The 21503-nt window shown below is 40.9% G+C and overlaps 1 protein-coding gene across 4 annotated transcripts in view; it reads left to right on the top strand.

Annotated features, from left to right (window-relative positions):
- LOC132155937 (dmX-like protein 2) overlaps positions 1-21503 on the top strand; it is a 95865-nt gene that overhangs the window by 62757 nt on the left and 11605 nt on the right. The window contains exons 23-36 of one of the 4 annotated variants that reach the window (XM_059564722.1): positions 732-996; positions 1092-1828; positions 3211-3501; positions 3614-3805; positions 4014-4090; positions 4222-4352; positions 5121-5369; positions 14876-15069; positions 15322-15458; positions 15892-15977; positions 16077-16278; positions 16411-16528; positions 17289-17354; positions 17776-17862. In XM_059564722.1, the coding sequence (XP_059420705.1) occupies positions 732-996; positions 1092-1828; positions 3211-3501; positions 3614-3805; positions 4014-4090; positions 4222-4352; positions 5121-5369; positions 14876-15069; positions 15322-15458; positions 15892-15977; positions 16077-16278; positions 16411-16528; positions 17289-17354; positions 17776-17862 (2832 nt within the window). The remainder of the gene's footprint in view (positions 1-731; positions 997-1091; positions 1829-3210; positions 3502-3613; positions 3806-4013; positions 4091-4221; positions 4353-5120; positions 5370-14875; positions 15070-15321; positions 15459-15891; positions 15978-16076; positions 16279-16410; positions 16529-17288; positions 17355-17775; positions 17863-21503) is intronic. The other 3 variants (XM_059564723.1, XM_059564724.1, XM_059564725.1) reach the window with 3 other exon arrangements.

The raw sequence follows: 21503 nt of genomic DNA on the forward strand, positions 1-21503 counted from the left end.
TCATTCCCAGGAGAATATAGAAAGTGTCTGTTGTTGATTTCCTAGATGTGGAGTCTGCTGGGTTTGGTTTGGTTTGGTTGAGATGTCATAGAGCGTGTGGTTGTCTGTGAAGTGTGGAGTGTGATATAACAGCCCTGGGTGGTTCATTTCAGTCTAAACATAAAAGCTGTAATTTACCTTGGGCTGGATGTCTGACAGCACACAGTCAAAACACAGTGATAACAGCACTCATGAGAGATTACGTCAGTATATAGGTTGTTAAAATGAGATGTGTGGAGATATATTAGGAATATAAATGAGCTTTGCTTCTGCTTTTAGTCTATTTTTTTTATTTGAATAGATAGAAAAGTCACATATAATATATAATTATACTAGTAAAGTTTTAATGAATGAAGATTGAACTCAAGAGATAGACTATAGCGGTGGCGTACAGAAGTCGGACAGTAAGCACACATGAGTTCGTTATATTAATGCTCGTATGAGTGTTTAGTTACTCTGAATGGATCTGTGTACTGTAGTAGATACATACAGTCTATGACTCGTCTAAAATGTAAACAAGCTCTTTGTTGTTGATTTGTGAGAATCACCCTTCAATCTTTTGATTTACTTTGCTGGATATAGTAAATTAATTGTGTGATTTAAAATGTGATTAATCTGATTAAAATGTTTAATCTATTGACAGCCCTGTGACCGGTGTATGTTCTTGACAAGCTGGTCTGTCTCTCTGGTAGGTTTGTCTGGAGAAAATGGAGGACATCCAGCTTGCGATGATTGTCGCTCGTCTGTACGAGGCTGATTATGAGAGTTCCTCCACCTGTCAGGGTATCCTGTACCAGAAGGTTCTTGGCTGCAACAGAGATGGAAGTGGCTTCTCCTGTACCAAACTGCACCCTGACCCATTCCTGAGGAGCATTGCATACTGGATCATGAAGGACTACACCAGAGCCCTGGACACACTGCTGGAGCAGATTTACAAAGAGGATGATAAGAACCCTGGTAAAGAGTCACTGCATTACAACAACTGTAAATTTGTAACTAATAATTTTAGTAACAGTGTTTGAGACGGAACGTTTCTCTCTTTTTTTTTACAGATGTTCTGGTGAAATCTTGCAATCCTGTTGTCTTTAGTTTCTATAACTACTTGCGTGCACACCCTCTGATTATTAGACGACATTTTGCCAAGCCCGAAGCATCTGGGGTTGCAGTTGGTATAACATTAGAACGTAACTGCACAGATGAAATAAACCTGATAGAGCGGAAACTCTTCTTCACCACCGCTAACGCTCACTTTAAGGTGGGCTGCCCACTCCTGGCCCTTGAGGTCTTATCCAAAATCCCTAAAGTCACTAAGAAAGCATCTTCTCTGAGTAAGGGCTCATCTGTGGCCAACGTCAGTGCCCCCCAGCCACAGGAGAATGGAGGAAAGGCTTGTGGTCTCGCCTGGGGAGCAGAGTCCTCTGCTGGGTTGGACTGGAGTCAAACGATGGTTAAAATGGAGGATGAGGGTCTACAGTTGGATTGGGGTTATGTTAAGGAAGATGAAGAAGATGAAGAGGGTGGGCTGACCATGAAGAAACCAGAGGTGGAGGATGAGGAGGCCAAAAAGCCATCTAAATCAGCAGCCATGCAGCGTGAAGGCTCAAAGGGTGAGTCAGAGGTGGATGTGATTGCCGAACAGCTGAAGTTCCGAGCCTGTTTGAAGATCCTCATGACGGAGCTGCGGACGCTGGCAACAGGATATGAGGTGGATGGTGGCAAACTGCGATTTCAGCTCTACAACTGGCTGGAGAAGGAAATCGAGGCCATGCACTACATCTGCAACTATAAGGTATATGCTCACCATCTCATTGCAAGATTTCAATCTCAGAATGAACCTTTGATTAGGATTTTGATAAACCACTATACTATGTGCTGTACTATATAAGAACTACTAAATGCCATGAGATGGTCAATCTCTGTATTCTTCCACATTTTGACTAGGGCTGTGCAAAAAATCAAATGCGATTTTCATGCGCATCTCATCAGTAAAGACGCTCCTGTAATTAGAAGTATATCTCCAGCACGTGCATTCAGATCAGGGTTGCCAGGTTTTCACAACAAATCCTGCCGAGTTGCTTCTCAAAACTAGTCCAAAACTAGCCCAATCGTGTTTCCAGGAGGTTCCCCGATAAAAATTGCTTCCGAGATTAAAATATACATTTTTTGGCAGGGTTGCCTTGGTAAAATTCGCATTTTGGGGGCTAAATATCACGTTATTGGTATTGTCGTTTCGACCCGCGGACATGAAAAACAACCGCAGACTTGGCAACACATTCTAAGGGTCTTTACTGATGAGATGCGCTTAAATATCGCATTCGATTTTTTGCACAGCCCTAATTTTGACAATGTATAGTGTATCATAATATTTAAAAATGTACATGAAATGAAATTGCACTCTATATATTTTTTAATTAATGTTATAGATTATATATATATTAATGTTATTTATTTTTAATCTATGCATGTTTCATTTTGACTTAATGTTTATTGAAAATATAGTAACTGCACTTTCCAGTGATAACAAGTCTCTGGTGATTTATGCAGGACCCCTATCACTTAGTCAACTTAAACATACATATAAATAGAACCAAGTCCCTGCTATACATTTGTTTCTTTTTAAGAATTTACACTCAGATGTATGTTACAATACAGAAGAAAAGATCTGTTGCTACTTCAATTTCATCACAACATTAATAGATCTTTTTTTTTCCAGAGGAACAGCAGTTGAAGACAATGTTAAATGTAAAATATAAAACACAGTAGAAAGCTAGTTTAAAATAATTTCCCCAATTTTCACTACGAAAGCAATACTATTTAGCTAATTTATATGCAAGGTAACAATATGTAGGAGTAAACAGTATGCACTAAACATTTCAATAATGCAAAATACCACACAAAAAAGTCTGTGAGTGATGAATCATGTGGTGAGCGATTCATTGTAATGGACAGTTCAAAAGAACTGTATTATTAAAATGAATTAAAATATGCAAGGAAGAGCAAAGCTAGTGTCCCAAGAGTCATATTAAAATGATTGCAAAATCCATGGTGTTGATTAGTTGTATATTTCCAGCAAAATATTATCCAACACTTAAAAAACATGTAATATATTGGCCATTCCTGATCTGTTCTAGATATTCTGTGTGTGTGCGTATGTGTGTGTGTGTATTTCAGTTTGAGGGGAAAGCGGCTGCAGGTCAGCTAGAGAAATGGGGAGATGATGGATCGTTGGATCTGGAAGACTCACAGATCCGTGGTGAAGCAGGTGCATACGAACGTCATCAGATGGAGCGACGGCGTCTGCAGGCCAAGCAGCTGCATGCAGAGCGGAGGAAATCCTGGCTGAGAGAGAATCAGGCTCTGCTCAGAGTCTTCCTCAGTTACTGCAGTCTGCATGGAGCCAAGGGTGGAGGAGTGACTTCTGTCAGGATGGAGTTACTCTTTCTGCTGCAGGAATCACAGCAAGTACGTCCTCACATGATGGTTCAACACATTGATTGATTTATATTGTGCTCTCGTGCAAGCAGTTGGTTGGTTGAGTGTGTTCTCATGTTATTTGTTGATTCTGTGTCCTCAGGAAATGACAGTGAAGCAGCTTCAATCACCACTCCCCCTCCCCACCACTCTGCCCCTGCTGTCGGCCAGCATCGCCCCCACCAAGACTGTCATCGCCAATCCAGTCCTGCATCTCAGAAACCACATACATGATATCCTCTACACCACTGTCCAGATGGAGGCTCCACCACACCCCGAGATACTGGATGACCGGGTGAGAAATATACAGACTCCTTCACACATAGAAAGATTGTATGAAGACTCAGGACACAACTCTGTATAATGACATGGGTATGACACAGGTGTTACAAGGAGAGGTTGACTTATGAGGACATATGTGTGTGTGAGTATGTGTGTGTGTGTGCGTGCGTGCGTGTGTGCGCTTCTGCGTGCTTCTGCTAATATGTGCATGTGTATTTCAGGTGAATGCTTTACACACACTCGCTGCTTCTCTATCAGCCTGTATCTACCAATCTCTGTGTGACAGCCACAGCTACAGGTACAAACATGCCACTACTGATGATTGTTCTAACTACTGTTAGACATTCTAAGCAGCATACCATTCTGTTAATTCTAACATATACACACAGTCACTGACTCATGCCCACCTTTTCTTGTGTTTGTGTTTAGTAGTCAGTCGGAGACCAATCAGTTCACAGGGATGGTCTATCAGGGGCTGTTACTGAGTGACAGGCGTAGACTTCGCACAGAGAGCATTGAGGAACATGCAACGCCCACCACTGCCCCTGCACAGTGGCCAGGTAACACACATCAGATCAGACTCTATGGAACACATGCAGGGAAACAGCACATTCAGGCTCATCCTCATCTAGTGATCTAGTAATTCTGTGTGGAGAGGAAAGTAACATCTGCGAACCCAATTTGGTTCCTTTATTAATAAAGTCCCTGCTGGTGATACATAATATTGACCAGTTATGTGGAATAGGATAATGATGGATGGATGGAAGATTGGTCAGAAAGATCACAAAAGATTGAAATATGCTAGTATCTTCTGTTGCTTCCCAAGGGCAGTACTAAATGGGGAAAAAAATATTTTTCTACAAAATAAGAAAGATTTGGAAGACATCATCCTGTTTTCACCCCCTGGCTCTTAATGCATCGTGTTTCCTTCTGGAGCAACAGTGAATGTTTAATGGAGATGATGGATGGATTAATAGATGAATGGACTGAAGGACAGAAAGATGACTGAGATTGGATGGGTGGATGAAAGGATGGATGAATGGATGGATGTATGGATGGACAGACAGGTAAACGGAGGAGAAATTGGATGGATTGACAATAAGATAGGTGGACGTTATAACAGATGGATGGATGAATAGATGAAGAGGATATGATGGATGGGTTGACAGATGGACGGATGGATGGATGAATAGACTGATGTACGACAGAATGAAGAATAAAAGATATGTTAGATAGATGAATTGATGGATAGAATGATAGTAGAGAGAATTAATTTATAGAAGATATGATTGGATGGAGGCTCATTGTGTATGTTTTCTCTGTCTCAGGTGTGTCGTCTCTGATCAGTCTGCTGGCGTGTGCTCAGGGTGATGATCAAATTCGTCTGAACGTCATGTTGTGTGAGGCAGTGGTGGCTGTTTATCTCAGTCTGCTGATTCATGGTCTTGGCACACATTCTGGAAATGAGCTTTTCCGGCTGGCTGCTCATCCCCTCAACAACCGCATGTGGGCAGCCGTGTTTGGGGGTGGAGCCAAACTTATCGTCAGACCCAAGCGGCCACCTGAAATCACTCCAGGTGAGTCTTCTGCCTTGCCAGAGGAGTTTGTTGATGTTGCGACCTGAAAACAAAGTCCACATATACGTAACAGCCTTTGTCAGAAGTTTAGTAGCATTTTTTTTTTATATTTTTAAGTTTTACAGTTTCTATGTTCATTCAAGTGCTGTTTTTGCTTCCATTGATTTTTTTTTTTAAACGTCTTGAAAACGGTCTCTGTGGTCTCAGTTCATAATCAGATTTCATCTCCTGTCAGCTGCCCTCAAGGCAACAGGGTCAGAGGATGTAAAGGTCACAGATTCTGACACACCGACCTTGACTGTCAATCAAGCACCACCTCAGACTGAGGCTTGTAAACATAGTAACATTATCATGGAAACAGCACAGCCAGAGAGCTGTGAGTAAGAGCTCAGAAGCACTTCCTCCACACAGGGACAGGAAATGAGATCGGAATGATGGACTTCTAGTGTTTTATCAGGAAGCACATAAAAGTCCAGTGATTAGATTACAAAAGATTACCATATAAATTACAATAGGGTTCCGTTTATTAACTACATTAGTTAACATTAACTAACAGATTACTTTTTAGCATTTATTTATCTTAATGTTAATGTTAGTTTCAACATTTACTAATATATTATAAAAATAAAAACAATATGTATATTGGGGTGTACGATTTTACGATTTTTAATTGTGAATGAACTTATCTTTTTTTATCTAAAAAGACAATATCTTGTATTGTGATTTTCCTGAAAGAAATCTTGATATGGTATTTTTGCCATATCAGCACCCCTTATCTGAATCATTGTGTTGAGGGACATGAGCTAACATGACCTAACAATGAACAGTTGTACTTTTATTAGCTAAAATTAAAAAAGAACTGACAACGAACAATACATGTATAATAGTAGCTTATATATTAATGTTAGTTAGCAAATGTATAAACTAATGTTAACTAATGGAAACTTATTAGTGTTACCCATATATTCTAGTTGGGGGGATGTGTGTGTCATTCCCTGTTTGTGTGTGGAGTGGTGCTGCGTGTGTTTGCAGCGATGTTTGTTCTTTATGTATTACATTTCATTATTTATTACATTGCTTCGTTGTGTGTGTGTGTGTGTGTGTGTGTGTGTGCGTGTGTGTGTGTTTTCATCCAGCATTTTTTTTTGTGTTTGTGTGCATATTATGCTTTTGTGTCTCATTTTCATCTCATCATCTCATGCGTGTTTGTGTTTGCGTGTGTGTGTGTGTGTGTGTGTGTGTGTGTGTGTGTGTGTGTGTGTGTGAAAAAGAGAGAGAGAGAGACAGCTGACCCCCCCCTCTGCGTGTAGATGCGGTGAGTGCCTCAGGCTCAGGTGCTCACCAGCTGTCTGAGGTCAACATTCAGAGTTTGTTCTGTTCTCTTTCTGTCTGATGAACTGATGAGACCTTTGTAGTGGAAACAATTTGATTATGCTTGCTATATTGAAGGGCATATTGTAGAAAACAGCGTTTCCTGTGCTCTTTCAAAATAAAAGGTGCTGTTTCAAGCCCTACTAAATAGGGGTCGACCAATGTATCGCCAAAGCCGATATATCGGCCGAAATTAGGCATTTTTCAAATATCGACATTGATACGTTTTTCTGCTTGGCCGATGTGTTTGAGGCAGGACTTTTATTTTTGCAAACTTAGTTGAATCCAGCTGTGAGACCTTGAGAAGTGTGCATTTTTATCCAGCATAATCGCGTGTTCTCTTTGTGATGGTCGGTCCATTTGAATTGAATACTTTAAACTCGTGATTTCAAATTATGCTGCGCTTTATGTATTTACCCACTGTCATGTTTATGTCATTTTCTCTGTGTGCTGTAAAATGAGTGTTACCCTGGCTTTATTTGAAAACTATGATTCCCAATGCACACAAACTTTGCAGAATACTGAGTGCCCTGTTGGTTTCAATGTTTACTTCCTTTTTAATTATGTTTTTGTTAAATATGAATTTATTTTTGAAAAATACTTGGTCATCTAAAGAATAAGTATGTTTATTTTACAATTATTATTTTTTTATCCAGTGGCAAATGATTTCAAATTTCTTAAATATGAATTAAAAATAATAACAGTTATACCGGCCCCCTGCTTTCCAAAATATCGGCATCAGCATCTGCTGTCAAACAATATCGGTTGACCACTAATACGAAATTGGCTCACTGTCTGCTGCATACATAGGCAGCAACCATTTCAGTGATGCACTGAAATTATTTTATTTTTATTTTTTAACTGAAACACTGAAACCAAAATTAACCGTAAGTGAAAATAGTTTATTCAATATACTAACTTGCTGACTAACAAGCTATGAATATTGAATGGCTTTCCTGAGGTAAATGTAACATTACATGAAATTGCTTAAGTTGTTTGATGATTAAGTGATTACATGAAATGATATATAACTTTCAGTAAGTTGTACTATTTACTTCAGTATACCTTTTGATGTTAATTCATGTTTATTTATTGCCATATATATTGGTAAAAAGGAGGAGATGATGTGTTTATGTGCGCTTCGTGCTACTGCTTGAAGCTGCCGCCACAGCGATCTGCCTTGTCACAAAAAAATAATAATAATAGAGTCAAACTGACATATAGCCTTTTTAGGGTAACACTTTCAGTGAGCTGCCAACATTAGTTTAAGTTTTTTAATTAGATATTTTCATCTAATATTTTACATTTTAGCTTTATTTCAGTTATCCAAGTCCTTCTTAATGGATTAATGTTGTAAAGTCTATAAAAAAACAGGCCTTTAATTGTCTGTAAATCTAAAATCTAGTGTTTTTAAACATAGTTAAATTGGAAGGTGCTTCTTGTCACATAAAAGTACCACATTCATAAAACAATGTAAAATAACCTAGTGATTAAGATTTTGTTTTCATGCTTGTCGGCTCTTGGCATTTTGTCAAGGTGTTCTCTGTCAGCGCTCAAAGAGGAGATTATATGATCATCAACAAAGTAAATTAATCTGTCTGTGTTTCCCTATCAGCTCTTTGTTACAAAATACCCCCCCCCCCCCCCCCCCCCCCAACGCACACACACAGACACACATACTGTACTCACGCTCAGATTCTTACTGCAGGAATTTCTCTTTGAACATGACTCCTGAAGGATGATGGTTTGATGTGGTTCTTCTCTTCAGTTGTGTCCTCCCTTAAAGTGGAGATAAACATTACACACTTTCAGAATCAAAACATGCTTCAAATGCAACTGCGACAAACTTCAGCTCAAAAGAAAACACATCATCACAGAGATAGAAAGAAGAGATGAGATGTTGATGTGTTATGTGTACTTAATGCTTGAGAAATTTAAATAGCAATTTGATTTGAAACTAAACATATTTCATTATTTTGGTTATCAAACATAAGCTATTATAGTTGTACCTGATAAGGTGAAACAGGATAACAGGGAAGGTTTGATTTCTTGACAGTGTGCTGTGTCGTCTGTAAGAGCAGTTTGCTATCATGCCACACTCTCTGTAAGGTCACGGGGACCCTCTCAGCTTTATTACCTATGAACCAGCTGCACGACCTACTGTGTGAAGCTCTATCAAAGAATGAACCGTCTGTTTACAGTACAGTGGGGAAAATATTTATTTGATTCCCTGCTGATTTTGTAAGTTTGTCCAAAAGAAATGAAGGGTCTATAATTTTAATGGTAGGTTTAATTTAACGGATAGAGACAGAATATCAACCAAAAAAATCAACCAAAAAAACAAACAAACAAAAAAACACATTATATAAAGGTTAGAAAATTTATTTGCATTTCACTGAGTGAAAAAAAGGTCTGGAGCTCCGTGCAAGATCTTCCTTCTTGGGGTAAAGATGATCATGAGAAAGGTGAGGGATCAGCCCAGAACTACACAGGAGGAGCTTGTTAATGATCTTAAGGTACAAACCTGATTCCAAAAAAGTTGGGACACTGTACAAATTGTGAATAAATACAGAATGCAATGATGTGGAAGTTTCAAATTTCAATATTTTATTCAGAACAAAACTTAGATGACATATCAAATGTTTAAACTGAGAAAATGTATCATTTTAAGGGAAAAATAAGTTGATTTTAAATTTCATGGCATCAACACATCTCAAAAAAGTTGGGACAAGGCCATGTTTACCGCTGTGTGGCATCCCCTCTTCTTTTTATAACAGTCTGCAAACGTCTGGGGACTGAGGAGACAAAGATGCTCAAGTTTAGGAACATGAATGTTGTCCCATTCTTGTCTAATACAGGCTTCTAGTTGCTCAACTGTCTTAGGTCTTCTTTGTCACATCTTCCTCTTTATGATGCTCCAAATGTTTTCTATGGGTGAAAGATCTGGACTGCAGGCTGGCCATTTCAGTAACCGGATCCTTCTACGCAGCCATGATGTTATAATTGATGCAGTATGTGGTCTGGCATTGTCATGCTGGAAAATGGAAGGTCTTCACTGAAAAAGACGACGTCTGGATGGGAGCATACAGTATGTTCTAGAACTTGGATATACCTTTTAGCATTGACGGTGCCTTTTCAGATGTGTAAGCTGCCCATTCCACATGCACTCATGCAACCCCAAACCATCAGAGATGCAGGCTTCTGAACTGAGCGCTGATAACAACTTGGGTTGTCCTTGTCCTCTTTAGTCCGGATGACATGGCGTCCCAGTTTTCCAAAAAGAACTTCAAATTTTGATTTGTCTGACCACAGAAAAGTTTTTCACTTTGCCACAGTCCATTTTAAATGAGCCTTGGCCAAGAGAAAATGCCTGCGCTTCTGGATCATGTTTAGATAGGGCTTCTTTTTTGACCTATAGAGTTATAGCCGGCAACGGCGAATGGCGAGTGGATTGTGTTCACCGACAATGTTTTCTGGAAGTATTCCTGAGCCCGTGTTGTGATTTCCATTACAGTAGCGTTTCTGTATGTGATGCAGTGCCATCTAAGGGCCCGAAGATCACGGGCATTCAGTATGGTTTTCCGGCCTTGATCGTTACGCGAGATTGTTCCAGATTCTCTGAATATTTGGATGATATTATGCACTGTAGATGATGATAATTTCAAACTCTTTGCAATTTTTCTCTGAGAACCTCCTTTCTGATATTGCTCCACTATTTTTTGCAGCAGCATTGGGGGAATTGGTGATCCTCTGCCCATCTTGACTTCTGAGAGACACTGTCACTCTTAGAGGCTCTTTTTATACCCAATCATGTTGCCAATTGACCTAATAAGTTGCAAATTGGTCCTCCAGCTGTTCCTTATATGTACATTTTACTTTTCCGGCCTCTAATTGCTACCTGTCCCAACTTTTTTGGAATGTGAAGCTCTCATGAGCCAATATTTGGCATGACATTTCAAAGAGTCTCACTTTCAACATTTGATATGTTATCTATATTCTATTGTGAATATATAAAATATACGTTCATGAGATTTGTAAATTATTCCATTCCTTTTTTACTCACAATTTATACAGTGTCAAAACTTTTTTGGAATCTGATTTGTACCTGGGACCATAGTCACCAAGCAAACCATTGGAACACAATGGACTGAAATCCTGCAGCACCCACAAGGTCCCTCTGCTCAAGAAGGCCGGCAACGGCTTTCGACTACTGCCGGTTGTCGACTTGACTTCCTTGGTGTCAGCGTGAAGCCAAGTTCCTGCTCTCGCCCACTGATTGCCTTCTTGAGCGCATAATCAAGGACTATGATGAAGAGGAAGGGGGCTAGTGTGTCCCCTTGCATAACTCCAGGATGTCAAACTCCTCGCTGTTGCCATCTGGGGTCACCACCCTGGCCCTTGTTCCTGAGTACATGGACTCTATTGCCCGGAGTAGGTTCGGCCAGTTCATTGGTGCTCTGGGCTCCTGCATCCCTCTAGAATATGTCCACGTAAGTTAGCGTGGGACGTCCTTTTGACCGATGGCCATGTGTTGGTTCCCATAGCACCAGCTTGATGGCTGGCAGCTCTCGATGCCTTCGGCAATGTCCTGCACGTCTCATTCTCCTCACAGCAATCTTATTGCTCACTCTTGGTACTCCCTCATACAGGATTTTGTTGGTTACATGCTCACTCTTGCTGATGTTAAGCACTGCACGCAACATCCTGGTGTATCACCCGTCAAGGGACTTCTCTAAGGTTGGATTCAGGGTCCAGCATTCACTGCCATAGAGGAGAACGGACTCTACCGTCGCGTAGAAGAAGCAGAGTTTGATTTGGCGGGAAAGGTTGGAGTTCCATACACTGTTCATGCCGTTCAGGGCCCTCCATGCAAGTGCCTTCCTCACTTTTAGATCTTGCTCAGTTGAGTTGACCCATGCGCCCCGGTATTTGAAGTCCTCAACTTCTTTCAGCACAGTATCTCCTGCTGTTATCAGAGGTTGATGTTCTGGTGGAACATTGTAGGTCATGACCTCAGTTTTCTTTGCATTTATCCTAAGGCCAACCTTGGTGCACTCTAGCTCTACCCTGTGTAGTAGTTCCTGTGCTTGTTCCATGTTGTCGGAGAGCAGACTGATGTCATCTGCATAGTCAAGGTCTGTCAAGACTACTGCCGGGTGTCGACTTGACTTCCTTGGTGTCAGTGTGAAGCCAAGTTCCTGCTCTCGCCCACTGATTGCCTTCTTGAGCACATAATCAAGGACTATGATGAAGAGGAAGGGGGCTAGTGTGTCCCCTTGCATAACTCCAGCCAGGATGTCAAACTCCTCGCTGTTGCTATCTGGGGTCACCACCCTGGCCCTTGTTCCTGAGTACATGGACTCTATTGCCCGGAGTAGGTTCGGAGGAATTCTGTATGCCTTCAGGATCTTCACCATCGTACCTCGGTGAATCGAATCAAATGCCTTTTTAAAGTCTATGAAACATAGGACTGCAGTCAGGTTGTCCTTCCTCACCTCCTATATCAATCTTCTGAGTGCCAAGATCTGGGCTGTAGCAGTTCGCCCTTCTCGAAAGCCGTTCTGATTCACTCTCAGGTGAGGGTCGATTGCTTGCCGGACCCTGTTCAGAATCATGCGGTTGTAGATTTTTGCAATACTACAGGTCAGGCTGATGCCTCGGTAGTTGTCCGGCTTCGAGAGGTCTCCGGATTTGGGAACTGGCATGATGTTTGATAGAGACCACATATCAGGCAGCCGGTTGTGCAGCAGAGCAAGGTTGCAGAACTCTAGAATAGAATGATGTCATCAAAGTCACAGTTCTTCGGCACCTCTGGGGGTATGCCATCCGGACCAGCACTTTTTCCCACTCTTACTGTGGCTTTTGCCCTGACGAGCTCACCGAGTGTGAAGGGACCATCGTTGATGTTCAGGTTTGGGAGGTCTGATGGTATTTCCTCTTCCTCAGCTGTGTCTGCTGTTTCCCCCAGCAGCCTTTTGAAGTGGCTTGACCAGGTCATAACCCTCTCCTCCGGGCTGTGTCCCTTCACCTGTCCCTCCTTTGTCCTCTTCCGCCCCGTCATTTCATTGATGACCCTCCAGGCCTCCCCATACTGCTGTTCCCCTTGCGCCGCCTGCACCCTCCGCACTCTTTCCATCAGTTCTTCCACTTTGATGGCATCATAGGTTCTGAAAAGAAACTGTTTGGCTTCGTTCAGCTCGCTGCGCCTCTCCGCAGTTAGTTCCCGCTCAAAGTTGAGGCGGGCTTCCTCCACCATCCCATGTGCTGCTATGACCTCTGGATGTTTTGATCGCAGGGAGGTTCTGACTTTCTCCATCTTAGGCACGCACAGTCTAGTCACCTCCTTGTTTACTGTGACGAATCTCCTGTATTCGCTGCTTGCCTCCGCTCCCCTGTCCAGCTGCTGGAATTGTCTCCTCACCTCCTCTGTGTATCTGGTTAGAAGGCCAGGGTCACTTGAGAAAGCTTTCCAGTTATACCGTATTTTGGGACTTGGTTTGGGAACCCTGAGGCTCAGGCGAACTCTCATTGACCACGCGGTGGTCTGAGCCCACAGAACTAAAAGTGCTGTATGGCTCAGCATTCATAATGGAGTTCCTCCACTTCTTCCTCACTAGGATGTAATCTAGCTGCCGTAGCGTTCCTGAGACTCGGTCCCGGAAGATCCACCTCTTTCTTGTTCTCTTCCGGAAGATGGTATTTGCTGCCAGTAACTCGTGCTCCATGAGGAAGGCAGTGAGGTAGGTGCCATTGCGGTTGGTAGAGTCGTGGTAGGGGAAGGGTACGTCCTCTGGTCCAAGCCTCGCATTGAAGTCCCCAAGAATTGCCAGGAAGATGCGTTGGGACGCCGCGGACCGCTCTTACAAGGTCCTCAAAGAACTTCTCCACCTCGTCAGATGGCGCCACGTTGGTGGGTGAGTACACGACTATGACTGTTGTTACTGGGTTACCCGAGAACTCTGCACACATAATCCTGTCAGTGTGGTGGTAAACCCAACGTAGAGCCTTACGTGCCCGTGGGCCCAGCATTAACCCTACACCGCCTGTTGCGTCTTGGGCATCGTTCCTCCATGCTGATGTGGAAATAAACGTGCATCTCTCCACTCTGCGGTACAGTATTAGGTCATCAGTGTGCACTCTCCTATGTTCTTGGACCCCCAGGATCTCCACTCCCCGTTCCTCTGCACAATGTGCAAGTTCTATCAACCTCGCTTCTTCTCTCACTGTGCATGCGTTGAAGGTTCCCATAACAACTGGTTTCCGACAGCGCATGATTGCATTGGACGGGGTGATGTAGTCGGACAGGACCCTCCCCGGGACAATCCCAGAGTTTAAGGTCCCGTTGTCACGGTATCCTCCAGGAGGAGGACCAGCACCACCGTCCGCCGCAATGTTCCTACGGACTCCCGCCGCTGGAAGTATAGGATTTGGGATGTCTTTGTGCTCCATGGTTGGCTTTACTATGCTGATAGTGGACTGTGGGGCGCAACTCCTCACAGTCCCGATTTTATTTCAGAGTGACCTTCTCTTAGACGTATCCACACGCCGTATCCACACGCCGGTAGGCCTGCACGTCGTGCTTCTGGGGCCCACTGCTGCTCCGAGATCCCCTGCAGATTAGCCTGGGGCCTCGCGGCACCCAGTATCCGTGTGTGGCCACGTGGAGGCACTGCAGGAGTCTTGGTGGTAGAGAGGCTGTGTAGCGGCAGGAGGAGGCATACGCACTCAGCTCCTCTTATTCACCTCCACTAGGGGGGCTACCCGGTGGCAGTAGCTGAAAGCAGAGAGTAGCAGGCAGGAGCAACATGCAGCACACAACATGCAACATGCACTAACTACAAGTACTTCTATGCACTACTGCACGTGACGCATCACACACACCCTGTGCAAGCACTCACACACTAAACACCATCCCTACATTCAAGCATGGAGGTGCAAATATTATGCTTTGGGGCAGTGTTTCTGCTAAGAGTACAGGACAACTATCTTGCCTGACGATTTATTGGCAATACACATACTGCATACTACTTTATTTTCCCGAAGTATTAGATAGAATAAAATTCCAAAAATTCTTCTTTTCTTGATATATATGTATTGTACATATCTCCCACTCCCTGTTTCTCTCTCTTCTCCAGCAGTACCTCCTCCAACCCCTCCTGCTGAGGACGTGGACCGACAGCGACGCAGGTTTAACATGCGCATGCTTGTTCCTGGACGTCCCGTTAAAGAGACTCCAGCCACACCACCGCCCATCCCTGTGGAGCGGCCCACCTATAAAGAGAAATTCATTCCACCTGAGCTCAGCATGTGGGATTACTTTGTGGCCAAAGTGAGAATGCGTCTACTGCTTATTTACACAAGATAAACTGATTTATAGACAAATGTGTATATACTGTATATATATATATATATATATATATATATATATATATATATACATGTACATTATTTTTTTTGTTCTAAGAGCTTCATAGAGATGTGTTTGGAACATTTTTCATCAGTTTATAAATCAGAAAAGCAGTTATCAGAGTGTCTGTCTCATTTCTTTCCGTCTGTGTGAATGTGTGTGTGTTTCCACCAGCCTTTCCTTCCTCTCTCTGACAGCGGGGCACTGTGTGATTCAGATGAAAGCGGTGGTAGTGACAATGAGGATGATGATGATGATGCCTTCCTCTCAGACACACAGATGACAGAACACTCAGATCCAAACTCCTACAGGTGAAATTAAACAATTAAGAAGGATTGTTACAGGAAATTCAAGAAGTAAAACTAAGATGTGATTCATTGTGTTAATTGAAATATTAATTAAATGCCATACAATGCAAAATATTTATTGAAAAGTTAAAACAATCTTTATGAAAACTTCATTTCTAAAAATGTTTGTGAAGCCATTTTATATGTAAATTGCTGTATTTGTTTAGAAATGTATTCTGCTTGTATTTCTGGAATAAGATTATTGTTTTTAAACTCACTCTTTTCATGGATGAAGTAAAGAAATCTTGCTTTTGAAACTACCTTTTAAATTATATTAAAATATATTAATTTCGTTTTTTAGCTAAAAACCTTGTCCTGTGTACACCAGAATACTTGTTTCTTGTATCCTATCAGTGTGTATACTGAAGAATGTTTATGTGTGTTTGTGTCTTTGTAGTTGGTCTCTGATCCGCCTTGGGATGGTCAAACTTGCCCTGCACAATGTCAAGACGTTCCTGCCCCTGACAGGACTGGACTTCACAGGTGCATGAGTAGTAGAAATGTACTCTGACATTTTCAAACTGTCCGAAAGTACATTCAATAATCCACTTCCATTTCCTGTGCCTCTCTGTAATATCTCAGAGTTGCCAGTGACATCTCCCCTGGCCAATGCTGTGCTCAAGACACTGGAAAACTGGGAACAGATTCTCCTGGAAAAAATGAACAAATTTGACAGCCCTCCACCAAACTACATCAACACCTACCCCACGGACCTGAGTGCTGGCGGGGGACCGGCTATACTCAGACACAAAGCCATGCTAGAACCAGATAACACACCGTTCAAGTGAGTACTTCCTCCGGATGTTTAATTTAATCCCAAGAATAACAATTTAACTAAAGAGTAACTGAATTTTTTAAGAATTATGAACATGTGTAAACAACTGTTCATGTGTTGTGTTTTGTTTTCACTCGTCAGGTCAAAGCAACGCCACTCCTTCCCTGCTCGCCGTCTGTGGCATTTTCTAGTCAAGCAGGAGGTTCTCCAGGAGACTTTGATTCGATACATCTTTACAAAGAAAAGGAAGCAGAGCGAGGTAACTATGGACACTCAATTAACTGCCATTCAAAAATCCTGTCCAATGGCCTCATGAGATCCATCAGATGTGAACTCCGGAGACTTTGCCGGAAGTGTTAAGTCACCCAGGTGCATTTTGCCCACTGTTTTATGAATAACGTGAATTACGATGTGCTACTTTTTTCACGTACTGTTTTTCACCTACTATATAGTTGGGAAGTATGTGATTTTAGAGGCAGTTTGGATAGTTTAAATGGGCGGGACATGGTATAGAATGAGGTTGGTTGAGCGAGGTAAGTAACAAATGGGGAGTGGAGTTAGGTAGCAGAAGTGGCGGGTACAGTGCTATAGTAAAGACCTGGGACAGGGCCAGAGTTTGGTATGAAATGGGACGAGCCAGAGTGAGGTAATTAAAGAGTTGGGGACTAAGCAAGAATGAGGTAACTGGGCTCGAATTGAAAGGGTGGTTCCAGCATAAAATAATTTAAAAGACGCTAGGTTTTTTTCGAAGTTTTAAATTGGAATTAAAGGATTGGAGAAACTTCAAGAGTGACAGCTTGTTTTTTATCAAATAAATACAGAACTGTGGTAAGTTGCCATCTTTATATGTTGAGGGTAAGTAGTGAAACAGACGCTGGAGGGAATATGCGTGTTATCTGTTAGAGCTCCAAATTAGATTATTTTTTTGTCTTTATTATTTAATTTGTTTTTCTCCATCTGTTTGTCACTTGTGCATGTGTTTTGTGCTGTGCCGTGTGTGTGTGTTGTGTATTATGTAGTCTTTAGATGATCATGTGGACCACCTCATAAAAAACTACGTTACTGGGGCTCGAAAAACCAACAAGGTACTGAGTCACAGAATGGTACTCATCTCTCTGTAAAACCTTCTTAAAACTTTGGGCTTCTATCCTCTGTCAACCTGCTGTGATCTCACATACACACACACACACACACAAGTCTGTTTCTTTCCTCACATCCACTAACTTGTCTGGCTCAGCACTGCTCTTCCTCACTCACCGCCAACGGGCACTGAAAGTGGTTAACCAATCAGACTGGATTCTGCTTCTGACACCTTGTTTAGAAGATCAAGTAATAATTCATTCAAGTTTTGCCCTCTGAGAAGATGTGTACATCGTCTCAACTGCATGTTAGCAAACTTCCTGCTATTGCTGCTGTGTGTGTGGATGTGATTGGGAGCTTATTTTAAAAACAGCAGCAGAACAGATTAATACGAGTGTGTATTTGTGTATGCGTGTTGTGTTACAGGTGGAGGCTGATATGGGTTACCCGGGAGGCAAAGCCAAAATCATCCATAAAGAATCTGACATCATCATGGCGTTTGCCATTAACAAGGTAAGTTCTATTTTCTATTCTATTCTGTATCTCTAGATCTATTATAGAACTATTATTATAGTTTTGTTCTATATCTCTAGTTCTATTATAGAGAGAGTGGCTCTGTAAATGGCCTCACAGTTTGAAGTCAGATTTCATAGTCAATTATTTCATTGAATAATTGCTAATACAGCAAACCACATGCTGAGGACTTCATATGGCCCAAGTGCTTGTAAGTCAACTACAGTTGAAATATAAAATATATACCTAATATATATTTAATGCACAGCACTCTGGAATACTTGATTTTGATCGGTCAGTCGCAGGTGTGTTATTACCTGGTAACAACCATCATATCATCAGTGACAATGCCAAATAACACACCGTTATAAGGGAAACGGGTACATTTAGCTCAAATGAAATTAATAAAAATAAATAAATTTAAGGTAAAAAAAAACACTTTCATTGTCTTAAAATATGCATTTCTGCATTTTTCTTTTTTTGCGCAAAGACTCCCAAATGATTAGTAGCCTGCACCCCGACGCCCTCATCCTCAAAGCCACTCAACTTGCACGTGTCAGTGTTTATGAATAGATTAAATGAAACGGGACAAATTTAATCTTGACAAACTATGTATCATTATAAAGATCTAAGCCTCAAGCATCGACGACAGATCGCTGTTTTTCAATGGAAAGCTTATAAAGACTGTATTTGCTACATTTGTGTAAGCAGAACACATAAAAAACATGAACATTAGAAACGCTGTACATACCAGATCTGTCGTAATAACGAGTCATAAACACATCCACAGCTGTAAATCTCGGTTTAGTTAGAAAGGTAAGGGTCTACTGAACGACATCTCATGAAGCACGTTTAGTCCAACGAAGCAATAACGTTGTAATATGGATCATAATTCCTTTGTTTATGTTTCAGTTCTTCAACGACAGAACTGTTTGTGTCCGTTATGGAATAACTCACAGTCGGAAACTGCGTCTTGGTAGTAAAAAAAACTGCATGGTTTTGCAGCGTACAGTGTCACAAACAGAATGAGACAATCCACCGGAAAAAAGAATGAATGAAAGATAGGCGAAAGATAGAATATTTGAATTTTGGCGCTCCCTGGTGACGTGCTCTGACGCACCTGTCAGCTGATGGAGGCGGAACTTATAGCTATCGCCTTTTTCTTTGTTTGTTTTATTTTTCAACAGTTTTTATATATGTGAGAGTGTGTTTTATGTTGAATGTGAATGTATCTGCATGATTACCATCTGTTTGAGTGCAAATCAGCCCAAATCAGCTCACTATTACTGTATGATCACGGCTATCAAAGTGAACGCGTCTATATGAATAGAGAGAGTGGATTATTTACTCTATGGTGCATTTGTGTTATTACCATCTGTATAAGTGGCCATCAGCACATCAGCACTTATTTGCATCGTAATTCATTGTAAATGCTGCATTTCTAACAATCTCAGGATTTTCTGTAATTGGCATACAAAGTTAGATCTTTTTTTATTTTTCTTATTATTCTTATTTTTCTTACTCAAATTATTCTTATTGTATTTTTCTAGTGCTAAAATAAATCACTTATGTGATGTCTAAGTTTCTGTCTAGTGTTTTATAATTGAAAAAAACTATGCAGTGGTATGTTTATTGACTAAATAGTTTGTAGAAGCCTTCAATACTATTAGGAAATATATTTTCTTATATTTGAGGGGTGGGGGTGTAGACATAGTCTCAGAAAAATATTTGCTCTCATTTCTCCTGATATTTTATTCAGATTTGAAATAGAAACTCATGAGACATGTGGCTTTCAACCCATTACTTTTCTAGATTGCTCCAGGACTCATTTCATGTATTTTTATATCAAATAAAAAAATATTTAAGTGTGGTAAAAAAAAATTCAAGGCACTTCAGTGCCTATAACTTTTAAAATTTTTGAGCATTATCAAATCTGCTTGATAAAAAGTAAAGCCCAAAGTGTCTTCTTTCCAAAGACACCAAAATTATGTTTGTAACACACTGAAGTAGGAAACTGTTACAATTATAAGTTTGGTAGAGCACTTTCAGCTGTGAGTCCCATAATGGGGGGTGCTGGCTAACAGGTTAACAATTTATTTTTCTGCGTGAAGCGAACCAACAACTAAATTCGTATTTTGCATGCTACAGTACAGAGTAGGGCTGGGCGATATACAAAAAAAAATGATATCTCGATATTGTCAAAATGTTTACGATATTCGATATATATCTCGATATGTTTGCATTTGCATTTAAATAATAAAAAATAAAACATGATTTTCTTTTGCCCATTAAAAAAAAAAAACTATTTAGATTAAACAGCTAATTTAAGCAGTTAAAAAATCTAGACCAAGAGATCACTTACTGCTTTTTATTAAATGAATACATGTAGGCCTATATGTAACTGAAGCAGTGCAAATTAAGTAACAGTTACAGAAAGTGCATTCTTCTTTTTAGTGCATGCAATTCACAATTTAAACTATGCAACTGGGATAAGTATTTTATTTAAATTTTTTTCAACAAGTTTTTAAGCTAAGAACACATGTCTGTGGTTTTAAGAGAAGCTCTGTGGCATGAAACTATGTTCCTACTGACACTAAAAACCCTCTTAGATGGGGAGCTAGTTGCTGAAGCACATAGCTATTTCTTATATATAAATATATATAAATGAATACCAAAGAGTTTTGCATTCTCTCTGTCTATATTATGGAAACTGGTAAACATATCAGTGAAATTCCCCAATAGTAATTCCAAATGGCCATAGCCTATGTTTCTCTATTCAAACATCAGCGGTCGAGTAAGTGCATTTATTTTGCGATCACAAATGCAAACAATATAGTTGAGATCTCACGACAGAACACAGACCGGCTGAACGACGCTTTCATTAGATCGCTCAATTCCAGCTTGTTAGTGTTTTCAGATTATCGTCAGCGGCTCTTCCGCAATGAGGAGTGAGCACGTGCGCATGGTTGCCAGATTGCTTAACATAAGCAAACACCGGGCAGAAAATGTATCCTTGTAACAGTGGAGCTCTGATTCGGAGATTTAAACTCTTGTTATCTGGCAACCGCTATCATTACAGCTCTCGTAGTAGAGGGGCGTAGAGCAGTCAGCAGTTACAGGTTCCTTTTTTGGACATTCGGCGCATTCTTTTGGGAAAGTATGCTTCAATTTGAAATATTCGATATTCCCGATACATTCAAATTGTACATCGTCGTCAAAATTATTCCGATGTTATCGCTAATATTCGATATATCGCCCAGCCCTAGTACAGAGTATATGACAGCAACAGTTTTTAAAAGAATTACTCTACTTTCAGAATAAAAATTTCCTGATAATTTACTCACCCCCATGTCATCCAAGATGTTCATATCTCCCTTTCTTCAGTCGCAAAGAATTTATCAGTCGCAATATAGAGAAATGATCAGTCATTTTCTTGAAAAAAAACAAACAAAAAAAAACACTTTTTAACCCTAAATGCTCGTCTAGCCTAGCTATGTGAGGCAAATGCATAATCTGTGTACAATGGTTCAAGACAGGGTACGTCTAAAACCTATTTTCTCCTCCAACTTTAGAATCATCCTACATCGTTACTTTTTTTGTGTGTGTGTTTGTGTGTAAAGGGTGTTTGATCCTCCTTGCAC

This window comes from Carassius carassius, chromosome 13 (assembly GCF_963082965.1).
Source record: "Carassius carassius chromosome 13, fCarCar2.1, whole genome shotgun sequence".
In the NCBI taxonomy this organism is placed as follows: domain Eukaryota; kingdom Metazoa; phylum Chordata; class Actinopteri; order Cypriniformes; family Cyprinidae; genus Carassius; species Carassius carassius.